The sequence below is a fragment of the Phyllobates terribilis genome, unplaced genomic scaffold (genome assembly GCF_046119375.1).
Source record: "Phyllobates terribilis strain yellow unplaced genomic scaffold, ASM4611937v1 Scaffold_7__3_contigs__length_470593459, whole genome shotgun sequence".
NCBI lineage: Eukaryota > Metazoa > Chordata > Amphibia > Anura > Dendrobatidae > Phyllobates > Phyllobates terribilis.
In genome coordinates this window covers 290,205,795-290,223,903 of record NW_027362767.1, presented here as the reverse complement: position 1 = coordinate 290,223,903, position 18,109 = coordinate 290,205,795, and the positions used below count along the sequence as shown (strand labels likewise).

General features: G+C 47.7%; 1 protein-coding gene across 1 annotated transcript in view; it reads right to left on the bottom strand.

Annotated features, from left to right (window-relative positions):
• The window catches only part of LOC141154658 (START domain-containing protein 10-like), a 35,553-nt gene extending 21,630 nt beyond the window's left edge, over positions 1–13,923 (bottom strand). The window contains exon 1 of the mRNA XM_073640938.1: positions 13,518–13,923. Within this exon, the coding sequence (XP_073497039.1) occupies positions 13,518–13,679 (162 nt within the window). The 5' untranslated portion in view covers positions 13,680–13,923. The remainder of the gene's footprint in view (positions 1–13,517) is intronic.
• Positions 13,924–18,109: the final 4,186 nt, after the last annotated feature.

Here is an 18,109-nt window from a genome sequence, read left to right as displayed (position 1 = left end):
TCTGCTCTGTTGATGTCATTCTGATTGACAGACGGCTCCCAGCTGCCTAAAAGGTGGAAAGCCGAATGACAATCAGCATGATGTTTGCAGTGATGCCCCATTGACAAAGCAGCCTGGAAGAGAGGAAGCTGCTCTGTTAATGTGAGGTCAAATGAAGCAGGAGAGTTACCACCCGATTCGGGAGAGATTGTTGTCGGACAGAACAATAAGCAACTACCTGCTGATAAGTTCTTAGCCCCATAGGTAAAAATAACTAAAGTTGCAAATAATTCCTTTAACAATAAGTATAACTGTTCACTATAAATGTGAGTTACTACAAATTACATCCGCCTCTAAAAATACTTCTTAAAATTGCTAAAAAGACTATTTTTACCCTGCTGTAAGATATGAAGAGTGACAACTGTCTGTTTTCCGTATATTTAGTGGTGATATGCATTTATGTATATGTTTTATTCTTTAGTGGTATATATGTATATGGTTTATTCACGGATAATGTATATACTCCTCAACATTGAAATTGCAACACCAAAATGAATTGTGGAATTGCAGAAACCACAGGGTTGATAGACATGTTAATGATATGTAAATGATGAAAAAGTGGAGATACAATTTTCCTGCAGCATCTCCAGACTTGTCTCACATTGCACACATCTGTGACATCATTGGTCGGCATTTACAAAGGAGATGCCAGCAGCGGATCTTGATGATTTGCCCAAGTGCATTCAGTGTGGCAGAACATTTCTCCGCCAGCCATTAATACACATCTTGGCATGTTAAAAACGAGGTTAAATGTGGCATTTCTGCATGTAGTGCTAATACTTGATTTTTTTTTTTATATTTTAACATATCACAAACACTGCCCAGTGTTTTTTTCTCCAATTTCCTGCTGTTTCAGGAAACAACACATGTACATAGCCAAAATGGTCAGACCCAGACCCTATATTTTCTATTCATGCATCTAATGAGAGTTTGACATCACTTATTCTGATTGGTGGATCCTGTACTATAGAGGTGGTACCTGTCACTGTATCCTGCCTCTGATGATAATAAAGCCTTGCTGAAAACGCTTTCCTGAATGGACGGCATGTCTAAGAAGTCCCAGTGGCCAGTGTGAACATTGCAAAATTACAAATGTATGTATACAGAATATATCCAGTCACACTTACAGTACAGCTATCCACAGACATGGGACAGAGTTCACCAACGTCCCCATTATTTCTATAGCGGGAGATAAACTGCTGGCAGATGCCTGTGACATGGCTTATCTGGTAGACACAAGGTCAGTTAGATAAAAATATGTTTTTCCAATCTATCAATTAGGTGCTTCTACCGTGAGAGATTATCGCCAAGCAAAAATGTTAAACCATTGTTGGATCCTGCAGAAACCATCCCAGGTGGGTGCCAGCTGTCATGGCCATGATCAGGGCTCCAGGTAAATAAAGCACAGGGTCCGCCGCAGTCTCACCACATCCTATCAAAGAAATGGTTGATTCATTAATGCCAAACCACTTCTGTGATATCTGATCATTATATGGCCTGTGGTAGATCGCTCACTCAGCTGCACCTGGAGGTAGACACAGGTACACTGTCTCTTTAAATCTTTGGTTGGTTTGTTATAACAGCATAAACCAACCTTTAGTCAGTGAAAATAAATACAGCCCGCTGGGCAAAACAGGAAAACAGAAGCAAAAATGGTAACACAAAGAAAGCAGTCTTTGTAGTAGCAAGGCTTCGCCTGCTGGGAGTTCAGCAACTGCCCAGGGTTCAGGAACAAACACAAGCTCCCTTCTGGAGCTTACTTCTCCAGACATTGAACTCTGAATGCCTCAGCTGGCCAAGTATTTAAACTCCCCCAGACCACACCCTGAGGTGGGGAGATATGGTGAATGACCTTCCACCCTTCACAATAGTCATTCACAAAAACCACTCCCTTTTACTATTGTTAACCCCTCTCAACGAATAACATGCTGGAGGAAACTTATTGGTTTTAGTTCACTGATGCCACTTTACCAGTGACTTTGTCACAGGCCATACTTATCTGGGTCTACATCTGCAATGCTGCCCGGGATCTGAATCGACTTTCTTATTGGCTTCCTCTGTTAGTCTTCCCCCACTTACTCCTTCAGATATTACCTGTTCTTTTTTTCATTATTTGGTCAGCCCATCTGGCACTAGACATTTACCGTACATGAAACAGGGTTACGTACATCTCTAGGTATTAGTACCCGGCTCGTGCCAGGGATATGACCGACTTATGTTGCCTAAGGCTATGTGCACACTGTGCGTTTTTGATGCGTTTTTGCAGCATTTTTTCCACACAGAAATGCACCAAAAATGCTAGGTAATCCAAGTGCCAGCTAATCCAATGATAATCCTGATGTGCTGTGCACATGATCAGGAATTTTCCTGACAGGATTGTCATTGCGTTTAAATCCACAGCATTTCCATGCTTTTTAGCGTTTCTGCAGTGTTTTCCGCCCATTCAGTTTAATGGAACCGCAGCAAACCTGCAGGTATAAATATATTAGAGGATTTGCTGCGGTTGTTTGCTGCATATTTGACTGACTCAATTCAAGTCAATGAGTCAAATACGCCACAAAAACGCAGAAAGAATGGTACCCGGGCCGGGGGAGTAGACTACTTCTCCCATTATCCGACCACCGATCCCCATTGATAACAGTGAAGGAGTCTCCTCAGCCAGCGTTTGTGCGCAGTGGGTAACAAAAAAAGTAAAAATCAATATTAAAGTAAAAAACACCTTATTCTCAGCTGTCCAGCGTCCTCTGATGTCCCCCGGCGACCCGATCACCAGGCAGCCGGCAATACACTGATGGGAGCGTGCTCGCTCCCGACAGTGTACATCGCTGGCCTGCCGGGACTGAGTTCACCTAAGTTCATCAGCTCAAGATCAGCTGAGAGCTCTGGGACCTCACTTTACGGCACTGGTGCTGCGTGGGAATGTTCTCATGCAACACTAATGCCGTAAATGAGGTCACCGGGGCTTATCAGCTGATGAACTCAGGTGAATTCAGCCCCAGCAGCAGCGATGTACACTGACAGGAGTGATTACACTCCAGTCTTCTACAGTAAGTCACATCAGTGATTGCTGATGTGGCTGCTGTAGAAGTGACCCAGATCGCCGTGGGACACTGGGATTACGTTATGACAGTGGACAGGTGAGGGATATGGTTGTTTTTTATTTTTGGTTTCTTACAGGAGATGAGGGCTTCGGGAACTGGGCGTTGAGTATACAGTGTTTTTAATTTTTAAATAAATTATTAAAACAGTGTGTAATTTTACTTCAATAAAAGACTTTAGTCTGGCCGTGTCTTTATTGAAAAAGCATCAAAAACCTTTACTCTGGGGTTAGTAATGGGGGCGTCTTATAGACGCCCTCCATTGCTAACCTTGGCTTCATATCAGTCGCCAATACAAGGCTGACATGAACTTCAACCTCATTACCCCACTTGCCACCACTACACGGCAGTGGGAAGAGCAGAGGCTAAGCACCAGATTTGGTGCATCATATGATTACACCAGTTCTGGGGCCGCTGAGAGCTGATATTAGAAGTGGAGGGGGCCAGGATCCATGGACCCTTCCCTGGCTATTAATATCAGCTCGCAGCTGTCTGTTTAGCCTTTTATGGTTAGATTTTATAGGGGGACCCTACGTAAAACAATTTCTGGGGTCCCCCTCTAATCTAGCCAGTAAAGGCTAAGTAAACAGCTGTGGGCTGTTATTAATAGCCAGGGAACATTTTTGGCTAATAGCCCCTTGCCCGGCTACTAATATCAGCTCTCAGCGGTCGGCTTTCCCTCTGCTGGTTATGAAAATGAAGCGGGAGCCCACGCCATTTTTTTTTTTTTAAATATTAGGCTATGTGCCTACTGTCCAGACGTAGCAGCGCTTTGCACGCAGCATATTTTTGCTGCGTTCTATTGAACGCAGGTAAAACCGCATGTGTTCACTGAACCATGCAGATTTACTGCATTCAATACATTCTAGTGGTCAAATTTCTATTGCAGAGACTAGTGACTCCGCAACAGAATTTGACATGCTGCAGTCCAGAAAGACGTGCTGCATGTCAGTGTGCGCGGGTGATCCGCAGCCTCAGATGCACGCATAGTGGACATGGGATTTCTAGAAATACCATCCACTATGCGGTAACATCTGGATGCTGCGGGTTTGACACTGCATAAACACGCAGCTTCAAACCTGCAGCGACTCCTGATCGTGGTAACGTACCCAAACTCACCCGCAGCATGTCAATTTCTGTAGCGTGAAAGAATTGGAGGAAAAATTAAGCGACATCAAAGCCCCAAATATGAAATGACAAATTTTATTACATATACATATACAAGAAAAGTATATAAATTACATAGAACTTACGGGCACCAAGTGCCACATGTGCTGGTAAAAAGCAAAGACACCACAAACCCCCAAGGAAAATTTACTTATAATGAAGGGTCCAATATAGGAACACCAGGGCCACATATAGAAATTCATTTGTATCAAGGGGAACAATTCCCGAATGCCAAATCACATTTCAAAAGAGATTTAACATAACTGATAAGTTACATATAGGAAACCCCTATGCCACTAATAAAATGATGCAAAGCCTACAAAAAAAAAGAATCAAGGGGCAGCAAAGCAGGAGTAGTCGGCAAAAGGGATATGTACCACATATATAATTACCTAGGTAGCAGGCACCAATAGTGAACCTAGGAAAAGGAAGGGGGGTGGTGTCACCCCTACGTGCGTTTCGGCGGGCCTTCGTCAGGGGGCAATTTCTGTAGCGGCATATTTTGACAGATTGAAATGTCATTATATGCGGTGGATCCAAATCTATTGACAACAAAAGTGCAGCATTAGAACACAGCGTTTTGAATGCAGCTAAAACATGATGCATCCAAAGCGCTGCTGGTTGCTGATCGTGGAGAGGTAGCGACTAATGAAACAGCTGTTATTAATAGCCAGGGAACATGTTTGCCTAATGGCACCTAACTAGGCTAAAAATAGCAGCTCTCAGCTGCCCCAGAAATGACTTGAATGGGAATGCTAATGAGATTGGGTTTATTGGATTAGCTGACACCTAGCCCTTTTGTTTAGTGATGACAAGTTGTCAATCAGACCCTTTCATTACTAAACCTAATTAAAGTATAAAGAGTTAAATAAGCACACACAGAGAGTAAGACAGGACAGACACATTCTTTAATCATTTAAATTAACCAATATACTTACCCCCAGATCTGACGGTAATCCAAGGGTTAAAGTGATGTCCCACGTTTCTTTTTTCAAATATCTTTATTTAGCTCCAAAGAGCATTCATTGATTTACAAAAACATATGTTTTTTTATGCAGCATTTTTCCTGCCAAGAGATGCAGAAACCTTAAGGAATTTTCTGCATTCAAATCCTGAATGAGCCTAAGGCTATGTGCACATGGTCAGTACTGTCAGCGTTTTGAACGCAGCATACTCTATGCTGCATCCAAAGTGCTGCACGCAGGTGAATCCGCATGTGTTCATTGAACCGTGCGGATTCACTGCAATCAATATATTGTATTGATCTAATTTCTTTTGCGGAGACTAGTGACTCTGCAAGAGAAATTGACATGCTGCGGTCTGTAAAGACGCATCACATGTCCGTGTCCGCGGGTGATCCACAGGAGCACGGAGACGCATAGTGGACATGGGATTTCTTGAAATCCCGTCCACTATGCGCTAACATCTAGCCGCTGTGGATTGCACGCAGCGCAAGTCCACGGCGTCCAATCTGCAACTATTACTGATAGTGTGCACATACCCTAATACATTTACTTGTCCAGCGCTTGTTTCTTTTCATCTGAATTATTGGTACTTTTTTTATTTTTACAAACCTTTAATGAAAAGTTAATGTCACTTTGTTCGTTTTTATATTGCTATAACTTTTTTTTATATTTTTTGCCAATACCAGAGGAAAATGTAAGGAAATAAAAGGAAGCATTTTTAACAAGGGAGGGGCTAAAAAAAAAAAAACAAAAAAAAAAACCAGCAGTGAGTACTGACAGTGGCTTTCTTGTTTTTTTTTTTAAATCAAGTTCACACATTCATGACCTTATGGAGGTCACAAAGACCTTTGGATGGCATTTTAACATAAAAATACATTTGTTTTAATTATTGCCGACTTCCCTTGTAATTGCATGAACTGCAGAGCAGATCTGGGTCTGCTGAGACCAACAGCTGCTGCTCCCTCTGGCATAAGGCAATCACATGTCAATTCTTTCAGCGTTTTTGCTGCAGATTTCACCCATACTAATGAGTGGGGAAAACAAAACACATGTAAAAACCGCAACAAAGACGTGCATATTTTAAGCGGCGTTTTTCCTGCCAACACATCAGGATTTGCAGCAGAATTTTCTGCTGCAAAATCCTGAACGTACCCATGAGGACGTACCCAAATATTAGGTCTTTCAAGATGTTGAAGTTACAATGATCCAAAAATCAAGAGCCAGTCATAGTAGAAGTGTTATTTGCAGAAAACACAATTCCCAGCTAGCGAGGTACAATAAACCCAATGTGCAGTAGTGCAGGAGGCACAGAAGATGCCATAAAGATAAGTCCAGCACACCATAAAGTACAACTAAGAATATTTTTTACACTTCTCTCTGATCAGCCGCATTCGGCCTGTTTTAGACTTATGTCATTTTTAACTAAAATAGCGCCAATATTTTTTCTAGCTGCCGTCTGTATCGTCAGATGCCACTCCATCAGAATGATCAGAATCTGGAGTTGTACTTTACAGCACGGGCGGCTCTGTGCCGCGAGCGCAAACATCACAACTTCCTCTATTTTGTGTCCAACTTCCTGTACAGTCACAGAAATTGCATTTATTTTACTGCATCTCAACAACTTCCTCTGAAAATTCTAAAGGAAGACTTCATACAAAGTTTGTCTCTTTGGATCAGTCATGTTTTTTCAAGACCTACTGTCCTGGCCTGGCAAATTGAAATAAGTCCACCAGCCCTGTTCATACACAGCAGTGATGACATGCCATCAGCCGCACTTTGTGGTGGAAGGCACCAAACTGATTGTAAGTGCCAGAGAGACAAAATCCTGTTTCACCCTACTGACCCGGGTACAGAAGACTACAGTCCCGTGACATGGAGGGAGCATTGGTCACAGGGATTTTCCACCTCGAGGAAACAGAATAACAACTCTGCAGAGTCGAGGAGTGAAAAATGCAATTTTCTAAGCTTCTCCCTTGGCATAAATGATAGGTTTCCTGCCCGCACGAAGCGTCTGAAAGCATTAAGGTCTGACTACATTTCCATATCCTGTCACTGATTTAAAGAGTATCTGTCATCAGATTTCACAATAGTGTATGAATAATTAAAGAGGTTTTCCACCCCAGGGCAAACATTCACCAAACAGTGTAGCATACCGAATACTAACAAATGTGTAACATACACACCATCAGGATCTGTCTCTGCTAGCCAATTCGTGCAGTCGTGATCACAAGTATGTGATTTTAATGCTTTGGTTGTGAGCCGACTAGCTTCTCATCCGCTTCTATTAATTTTCTACTCAGAGATGCTAGTCAGCACGTGACCACAAGTATGCGAATTTACAGTTACGTGATGACCAATCAAAAAGGCAAGCAGAGCCGAATCCTGGCAGTGTACACATTACACACCTGTGGCGCCCCTGCGGGTTCAGTCGCCACAGAGGTACTGCATCTCACCCAGAGGTGTGGTATCTCACTCTCAGGTAAGGAAGGAGTACAGCCTGGGACCCTAACACCTGCATCCAACAGTACACTACTCCAGACCAGCTGGAGGGGCAAGGTGTGTCGCGCTTCCTGCTGAGCCCTGACCCTGGTTGGAGTGGGGGGAACCATGTAGTGGGTGTGGGTGGAGGACGTAGATCAGGGGAGCACTTGTTAGAAGTGATATAAAAGAGGGAACCATCTTGGGTGTGAAGCCAGTCAGTCAGTGGAGTTTGAGGGGAGCAGGAGCTCTGCTCGGGAGGAGGGCCTAGGAGAGAGGCCCAAGACTGAGAAGGAAAGGAGGAAGGAGAGAGGAGCAGGAGAAAGGCTCCAGGAAAGTGAAAGGGATCCCAGGGGTACGGGTAGTGCTGGAGGCCACCCGTATGCCCGAATCTGCCAGGCGGTGGAGGGATCAAACCGCAGAGGGGACCGGCCCCTGACCAGTGAGAATTACAAGGTTCAACTGGAAACCAGAGGCTTCTGTACTTTCAGGGTGCAGTTGCCACATCCGCACTCAAGTCGCCAAAAAGGTAACCACGTAGGATCCAGGGAATTCCAGGTTGCCCAGAAAGATCCGAGGATACCGGCTTGGGACATTGTTTGGCGAGGCGCAGGGCAAGAAGGGTGAGGGCCAGCGCAGAAAGACGGCTGAGAAGGTCATATAGAACGGGGTCCTGTCAGGCACTCTTGAAACACCTGGCAGTTTGCTGAACCCCTGCCTGGTGAACGCAGCGCAACGTGGGAGGCTGTAAGCTGGACGGTGCAACCTGAGGCACTTAACAACTGTGAGTAAACTCTGAAGACTGCACCCCACTGTCTCTGTTAAGTTATTGCTGCGCCATCACCCCCTGCACTACACCGCAACATCCATAACAACTCAGCACAGCCCTGGAGCTAAGCTCTACCTGTGGAGAGCTAAACCAACTCTGCTGCATTAACAACAGCTCCAGAGGACCTGCTCCGCATTGGCGGCTCCCTTTAGCCACACACCACAGGTGCAGGTGGCGTCACGAACTCCAGGGCCGGTGTCAGCACCCGGGCAAGTGCCGGGGCCCTGAACAGGCAGAGGGGCCCATTGGCGGTCGCGCACCCCGCTGGGCTATGGGGGGAGGAGAGCGGTGTCAGCGCCCGCCCTTCTCTCCCGCTTGCTCAGGGCCCCGGCAGCCGGATACTTACCTCTCCCCGTGCCTCTGCAGATCCGCTGTCTTCCTGCTCTGCGCTCCCTGTGACGTCTCAGGTCAGAGGGTGCAGTGACGTCTTTCCACCGCGCGCTCCCCTGAGCCGTCACAGGGAGCACAGAGCGGGAAGATACTGGAAACGCTGGAGTCCGGACCCGAGCAGCTGCAGCAGGTGAGGAGGAGGGAGGTGAGTATTTGATTTTTTTTTTTAATGTATGGAGGCATGGGGCATAATATGGAGGGGTGACATCCTGCATGGGGCATAATATGGGGGGGTGACATCCTGCATGGGGCATTATAAAGAGAGGGGGTAACATCCTGCATGGGGCATTATAAAGAGAGGGGGGGTGACATCCTGCATGGGGCATTATAAAGAGAGGGGGGAGGAGTGACATCCTGCATGGGGCATTATAAAGAGAGGGGGGAGGAGTGACATCCTGCATGGGGCATTATAAAGAGAGGGGGGAGGAGTGACATCCTGCATGGGGCATTATAAAGAGAGGGGGGAGGAGTGACATCCTGCATGGGGCATTATAAAGAGAGGGGGGAGGAGTGACATCCTGCATGGGGCATTATAAAGAGAGGGGGGAGGAGTGACATCCTGCATGGGGCATTATAAAGAGAGGGGGGGGGACATCCTGCATGGGGCATTATAGAGAGAGGGGGTGACATCCTGCATGGAGCATTATAGAGAGAGGGGGTGACATCCTGCATGGGGCCTTATAAAGAGGGGGGGGTGACATCCTGCATGGGGCATTATAAAGAGAGGGGGGTGACATCCTGCATGGCGCCTTATAAAGAGAGGGGGGGTGGCATCCTGCATGGTGCCTTATAAAGAGAGGGGGGGGGTAAATCCTGCATGGGGCATTATAGAGGGGGGGGTGACATCCTGCATGGGGCATTATAAAGAGAGGGGGGGGGGGTAAATCCTGCATGGGGCATTATAAAGAGAGGGGGGGGGGTGACATCCTGCATGGGGCATTATAAAGAGAGGGGGGGGTGACATCCTGCATGGGGCATTATAAAGCGAGGGGGGTGACATCCTGCATGGGGCATTATAAAGCGAGGGGGTGACATCCTGCATGGGGCATTATAAAGAGAGGGTGGTGACATCCTGCATGGGGCATTATAAAGAGAGGGGGGGGTGACATCCTGCATGGGGCATTATAAAGAGAGGGGGGTGACATCCTGCATGGGGCATTATAAAGAGAGGGGGGTGACATCCTGCATGGGGCATTATAAGGGGGGGGGGGGACAGCCTGCATGGGGCATTATAAGTGGGGGGGACAGCCTGCATAGTGCTTTATGTGGGGGGAACAGCCTGCATGGAGCATTATAAGGAGGGGGGGGGGACAGCCTGCATGGGGCATTATGTGGGGGGTAACAGCCTGCATGGAGCATTATAAGGGGGGGGGCAGCCTGTATGGAGCATTATGTGGGGATAACAGCCTGCATGGAGCATTATATGGGGGCCAGTATCCCGTACGGAGCGTTATAAGGGGACCAGTATCCCGTACGGGGCCTTATATGGGGGCCAGTATTCCGTACGGGGCCTTATATGGGGGCCAGTATTCCGTACGGGGCCTTATATGGGGGCCAGTATTCCGTACGGGGCCTTATATGGGGGCCAGTATTCCGTACGGGGCCCAGGATTCCGTACGGGGCCTTATATGGGGGCCAGGATTCTGTGTGGAGCGATTCGCCGGTTTCTGAGCTATTGTGGAATTTACAATAGATATCGCTCATGTAATGTAAGAAGTGAAATCCTTGGCCTTGTACTAATATATATATTATATATATATATATATATATTTCTCTGCGGTATCTGTGCATCATGAATCGTGGTATGTATTAAAGGGGCCCACTGAGACTTTTTCGCCCGGGGCCCAGAAAAACCTGGAGCCGGCCCTGACGAACTATAAATCCCCTGTAAATATTCCCCTTTTGATTGACCGCCCTGGGTCACGGACCAGGTCACTGCCACTGTGACATCTCCCCTAGCAACGACCGGCCCAGCACCAAGTACCCCACGGCCCAGGGGGCTCGTCACACCGTTACGCTGCAGACACACGTCCATGTGTCGCGGCCCGTGATGCACTGACCGGCTACGGTTCTCCTGACCCAAACTCAGCAGCCACTCTGGCATATACGAGTCCGTACTTGGACCGCGACACAAGGGTGTATAAATCGGGTCTTAGTATTCAGCGAGCTGCACTGCTCGCTGAAAGTTATTATGGGGATGGAAAAACTCTTGAAAGCTCGGGTCACAAGGCCGTTATTCTCTCTTCCGAGAAAATCGGGCCGATTATGCTAATCACACTCTGCTCAGTGGGTGCTCCAGTTTTCTTAGATGTGGAGAAGAAAAAAAATGTCTCCATCTTCTCCATGCTGCCAACCCACGAAAGAGGTCATCCGAGTGCTGTCCGATTTTTTAAACGGACCCATAGACGTGAATGGCCGAGTGTGATCAGATACTTGGATGCAACGATTTTATTTCCTCCGACAGAAAGAGATATGTGCACGGGGCATAAAACAACATAAGGACAAGTGCACTTGTCTGATTATTACGGTCCTGTGCATGAGCCCTAAGAGGAACCCGTTAGGTGCGCCCATGACCTCATGATTTAGTACAACTGCATATATGTGAGTAAAATAAACGTATACACATCAGCTCGCCGGGTGCTAATGATCCAGGACAGGACTAGTCCGGCGAGGCATTTATTCACTGGAAACCCTGAATAAAGGACCAAAAAGTCCTGAGCAGTTGACTGTTCTTTTTAAAGGGGTTTAAAAGAGTTGGGGACTTCACAGGGTCCCTTAGAGGCCAGGAGTGCAGCGGGATTGTGCAATCTGGGGGCAGATCGGCTTTACGTCTAAATGACGGCTCCTTGGAAATCAATGAGTTTCTGTAGATCTGAACTATGGACATGAATGAGTCAGAGGCCGATCGGTGCCTGATACTGGGAGCACGGGGAGAGGAAAGACAGTGGACTGGTATCCGGGCGTATACTGGTCATATACATGACACCTGTACAGTGGTCTCCTCTGCCCATATTACTGTACACAGCCCACTGCAGTAGCAGCCTGTGTATGGGAAGCACCCGATGCTCGGAGGGCATACTGCAGCTCCATGGGCATCACTCGTCTTGTGGCATTGATGCCTCCATGTGTACGAGCACCTCCTGCTGGTCTCTGACAGTGCCACGGTCGGTAATGGGACAGTGAATAGAGGAGCTCCAGCTGAGCCATGTGTTCTAGAGGCAGCACCCACCACACGGCGCCTAGCACCCAGATCAGAGCCCACCACCGCCCAGCACCTAGCACCCAGATCAGAGCCCACCACCGCCCAGCAACAAGCACCCAGATCAAAGCCCACCACCACACAGCGCCTAGCACCCAAGTCAGAGCCCACCACCACACTGCGCCTAGCAATCAGGTCAGAGCCCACCACCACACTGCGCCTAGCACCCAAGTCAGAGCCCACCACCACACTGCGCCTAGCACCCAAGTCAGAGCCCACCACCACACTGCGCCTAGCACCCAAGTCAGAGCCCACCACCACACTGCGCCTAGCACCCAAGTCAGAGCCCACCACCACACTGCGCCTAGCACCCAAGTCAGAGCCCACCACCACACTGCGCCTAGCACCCAAGTCAGAGCCCACCACCACACTGCGCCTAGCACCCAAGTCAGAGCCCACCACCACACTGCGCCTAGCACCCAAGTCAGAGCCCACCACCACACTGCGCCTAGCACCCAAGTCAGAGCCCACCACCACACTGCGCCTAGCACCCAAGTCAGAGCCCACCACCACACTGCGCCTAGCACCCAAGTCAGAGCCCACCACCACACTGCGCCTAGCACCCAAGTCAGAGCCCACCACCACACTGCGCCTAGCACCCAAGTCAGAGCCCACCACCACACTGCGCCTAGCACCCAGATCAGAGCCCACCACCACACTGCGCCTAGCACCCAGATCAGAGCCCACCACCACACTGCGCCTAGCACCCAGATCAGAGCCCACCACCACACTGCGCCTAGCACCCAGATCAGAGCCCACCACCACACAGCGCCTAGCACCCAGGTCAGAGCCCACCACCACACAGCGCCTAGCACCCAGGTCAGAGCCCACCAACACACAGCGCCTAGCACCCAGATCAGAGCCCACCACCACACAGCGCCTAGCACCCAGATCAGAGCCCACCACCACACAGCGCCTAGCACCCAGATCAGAGCCCACCACCACACAGCGCCTAGCACCCAGATCAGAGCCCACCACCACACAGCGCCCAGCACCCAGATCAGAGCCCACCACCACACAGCGCCCAGCACCCAGATCAGAGCCCACCACCACACAGCGCCCAGCACCCAGGTCAGAGCCCACCACCACACAGTGCCCAGCACCCAGATCAGAGCCCACCACCACACAGCGCCCAGCACCCAGGTCAGAGCCCACCACCACACAGCGCCCAGCACCCAGGTCAGAGCCCACCACCACACAGTGCCCAGCACCCAGATCAGAGCCCACCACCACACAGCGCCTAGCACCCAGATCAGAGCCCACCATCACCCAGCCCAGCGCCCTCCGCTCACCTTCGCCGTGTGCACCAGGCAGCCCTTCTCGCTCGGGGGCTTCATCCACACCCCGATGCCCGGCTTGCTATAGGAACTGCTCCAGCCATCGCTGGACTCGCATTGTGCCTGGAAGGACAGGAACAGGGAGTCATCGGGCACCTCGGGCACCTCCCGGGCCATGGGCAGGGCGCTGACTTGCACTGCACGGAAGCGTCTTCTCCAGCTGTGAGGACTTCGTGTGCCCGCTACACACCAGCTTGCTACGGCCGCCCGGAGGACGCGTCACATGAACAGCGGCGGATGTACGTGCGGTCGCCGGAGCCGCAGGGTCAGCGCTGTGCTCAGTCTACCGGCTCCCGGGACAATACAGGTAACAGGTGTCAGGCTCCTGGCGTCACCGCCCTGGCAGCTGCTGACCACGCCCAGTGCAGGCGCCCGGCGCTGATTGGTCAGGGCATAACCGGCTTTTCTTCCCTTCTCTCAGAAGTTCTGAGTGTGACAGGGTCGTCATGGTGATAATGGGGGCGGGAGGTCCAGGTAGTGACTACGGGATGGCCCCTTCAGGCTAGTGAGTGAGTGCTGCTATGTGCACAAGGGAAGCACGTGATAGAAAGCAGTCAGCAGCCCGTGATCCCAGACTGGTTTTTCCTGACATATTGTGCTTCATGTTAGTGGTACATTTTGGTTGTCATTATTTGCGTTTATTTATGAAAATATTGAAAATTTGACAACAAAAATTAGAATATTTTGCAGTTTTTAAACTTTACATTTTTATACCTTTAAATCAGAGATATGTCATACAAAACACTTAATAAATAACATTTCCCACATGTCTACTTTACATCAGCACAATTTTGGAACCAACATTTTTTTTTGTTAGGGAGCTATAAGGGTTAAAAGTTGACCAGCGATTTCTCATTTTTCCAACAAAATTTACAAAACCGTTTTCTTTAGAGACCACATCACATTTGAAGTCACTTTGAGGGGCCTTCATGACAGAAAAGACCCAAAAGTGACACCATTCTAAAAACTGCACCCCTCAAGGTGCTCAAAACCACATTCAAGAACTTTATTAACCCTTCAGGTGCTTCACAGGAACTGAAGCAATTGCAGAAGGAAAAACTAAACATTTTAATTAGCATTTTAATTTTTTCAACAAAAATGTTGCTTTAGTCCCAAATTTTTAATTTTCACGATGGTAACAAGAAAAAATGCACCATACATTTTGTTGTGCAATTTCTCCTGAATACACCAAGAACCCAAATGTGGGGGAAAACTACTGTTTGGGCGCACGGTCGGCGCTCAGAAGGGAAGGAGCAAGGTTTGACTTTTGGTGAGTAAAAGTTGCTGGAATCATTTCACATTTGGAAAGCCCCTAAGGTGCCTAAACAGTGGAAACCCCAAACAAGTGACCCCATTTTGTAAACTACACCCCTCAAGGATTTTATGCAGAGGTATAGTGATCATTTTTAACTCACAGGTATGACACAGAATTTGATAACATTAGGTCGTCATATTGAAACTTTCAATTTTTTCACAAAAATGTTGTTTTAGCCTCAAATTTTTCACTTTTGCAAGAGGTAACATGAATACATGCGGATTTACATGCAGGATCGGACGCAGCGAAAATATGCTGCTTCCAAAGCGCTGCTATAGCCTGATTGTGGGCACATAGCCTTATACTGTTTGTGGGAAAAATTGTCATTAAAATAATTTATTAGGGGCCTGATTTTGTAAAGTCGGTCATGGCTGGTGTCAAGATACCACAGCCCGGAAAGGTAACGCAGAACCACCTGCTGTGATCTTGGTGTCGAATATCTCTCTGCTGCCCCCTATTGTCCAGACAGTTACACGATTGGTCGACTTAACCCCTTAAGGACCCTGGGATTTTCCTTTTTGCATTTTCGCTTTTTGCTCCCCTTCTTCCCAGAGCCATAGCCTTTTTATTTTTCAGTCAATATGGCCATGTGAGGGCTTATTTTTTGCGGGACAAGTTGTACTTTTAAATGCCATCACTGGTTTTACCATATCGTGTACTGGAAAATGGGAAAAAAAATTCCAAGTGCGGAGAAATTGCAAAAAAATGCAATTCCACAGTTGTTGTTTTTTTTCTTTTTACCACGTTCAGTGAATGCTAAAACTGACCTGCCATTATTATTCTCCAGGTCATTACGAGTTTGTAGACACCAAACATGTATAGGTTCTTTTTTATTTAAGTGGTGAAAAAAAATCCAAAGTTTGCTTAAAAAAAAAAAAAATGGCGGCATTTTCAGAGACCCTTAGCGTCTCAATTTTTCATGATCTGGGGCCAGGTGAGGGCTTATTTTATACGTGGCAAGCTGCCATTTTTATTGATACCATTTTGGGCTAGATCCGATGTTTTGATCGCCCGTTATTGCATTTTATTGCAATGTTGCGACGACCAAAAAAACGTAATTCTGGCATTTAGAATTTTTTTCTCATTGCGCCGTTTACGGATCGGATTAAGTCTTTTTTTATATTGATAGATCAGGCATTTCTGAACGCAGTGATACCAAATATGTGTATGTGGGAATTTTTTTAAATTTTATTTTGAATGGGGCGAAAAGGGGGGTGATTTAAACTTTTATATATTTTTTTATATTTTTAAAAAAAATTTTACACTTTCTGCATGCTTCAATAGTCTCCATAGGAGACTAGAAGCTGCAGTTTCCTGATCGTTTCTACTGCATACAGGCGAGGAGCAGATCGCCTGTATGCGGGAGAAATGCTCCTGTGCTATGAGCGCCGACCACTAGGTGGCGTTCATAGCTAGCGAGACCTGACAACCACAGGGGTCTGCTGTCGACCCCGGGTTGCCATGCCCACACATCAGTGACCTGCGATTACGTGACGGGGTCACTGATGGGCGGGGCTAAGGCCGCGCTTCCGAGATTTACAGCGGCGTTTAACTGGTTAACAGCCGCGGGCGCTGTTGCGGGCACATGTCAGCTGTAAGAATCAGCTGACATGTGCCAGGTTCAGTGCGGGCTCAGCGCCGGAATCCTCACTGAACCGGGGGTGATGGCCTGGGGCGTACTAATACGCTCCAGGCTTTAAAGAGGTTAACGGAGGAGGCTGCAGGCTGTTTGCACGAATAGGCCGGTTATCAGAAAACTAACAGACCGCAAATGGTATATACACCTCCAATTCCAACTCATGGAATATATGTATGTACCCTGTACAGTCACTGCCAACTCCATGATAACCCAAGAAAGATTAATAGCTGCCACCACAAGTCGTGTTTTATACAGGATGAGTGGAGGCCTGGTAGGTAGCGTACGGCTTCAAGGTGCGGTTTACAGAACCAAGGGAACAGTACTATTACATTTTATATTTAATCCAAATTAAAGCAGTGTTTTTGAAAAATATTAAAAAAAATTTACGAAGGGGACAAAATAATACAGCATATACAATTACAGAAAAGAAAACGGATAAAACAAAAGAAACTTATTACGCCACTCACAGAGATGAGTCAGCTAGCGGATTGAAGTAATCTGGTTGAAAACGTCTGGTTAACTGGATCAAGTCTACACACTGACATGTATCTTCCTCAGCATTGAACACAGATCATAATTTGCCTTGATCTTTTATGAGCACCTGAGTTACACCCACACATTCCCCCATGATGACCTCACGTGGGCCGGGTTGTGGGCTCTCTTCAGCCCTTCAGGATTTTTGAAATCCCAACTTATGCAATTTCTCCTCTCCTGATGGTCGAAATCACCGACATATTTTTTATTGGTCTTTTACGTTACCCAGAGACCAAACATGAAATGACTGCTGTCAGCGATTTGCCCATTATCGATTTGTGGTCCATAGGCAAGGGATACAGTTAGAAAAAAATATTCATCTTCTTCCCCTATTAGTCCTGAAGCCGAAAATGTATGTCCCATCACTATCGGATTGATACAAACTTCGATATTCAACGTTTTCTTTATGAGACATCAAGTCTATTGCAGGTGCAATATTTCCCTTACAGGGATAAAGTGTCTAGCGTAAATGTATAACATTGCCTTTGCAGGAAACCACAGTGTCACCTGAATTCAAAATGCATTTACTGGGGACAAAAGGCTTCTTCCACTTCTGTGTCTATGTGTAAACACAGGTCCCTATTGTTGTCCAACCCTTTGAAAAGACTTCCCCTGGATCAATTATCTGTCCAAACTATAAATCTTGGTCTATGCACAATATACATCTTCTTTCAGTTATCTGCTGTAATGCACACGCCCGGGCTGAGCGGCGTGTGCGTGAGATTGTAGTGATTCCACTGGACCGTGCCGGAGAGTGAATGCCTGGAGGGGCGTAACTAGGTATTCACCCGATCCGACCAGGGTCGCACGACGGCATACGACGCCAGTGCACCAAGGAGGAACCGAGCGGAGGGACCAGGTGCTACTCCAGGACAGACCCCGGACACGGCTGTTGACCCACACAGGGGAATACAGGAACAGACTGGTAGGCTGGCACACAGACTGGTGGGAATAGGCAGGCACGACTGGTATGCAGGCACGACTGGTATGCAGGCACGACTGGTATGCAGGCAGGCGGGTACAGGCAAGCACGGCTAGAGTGCAGCCAGGGAGGCACTA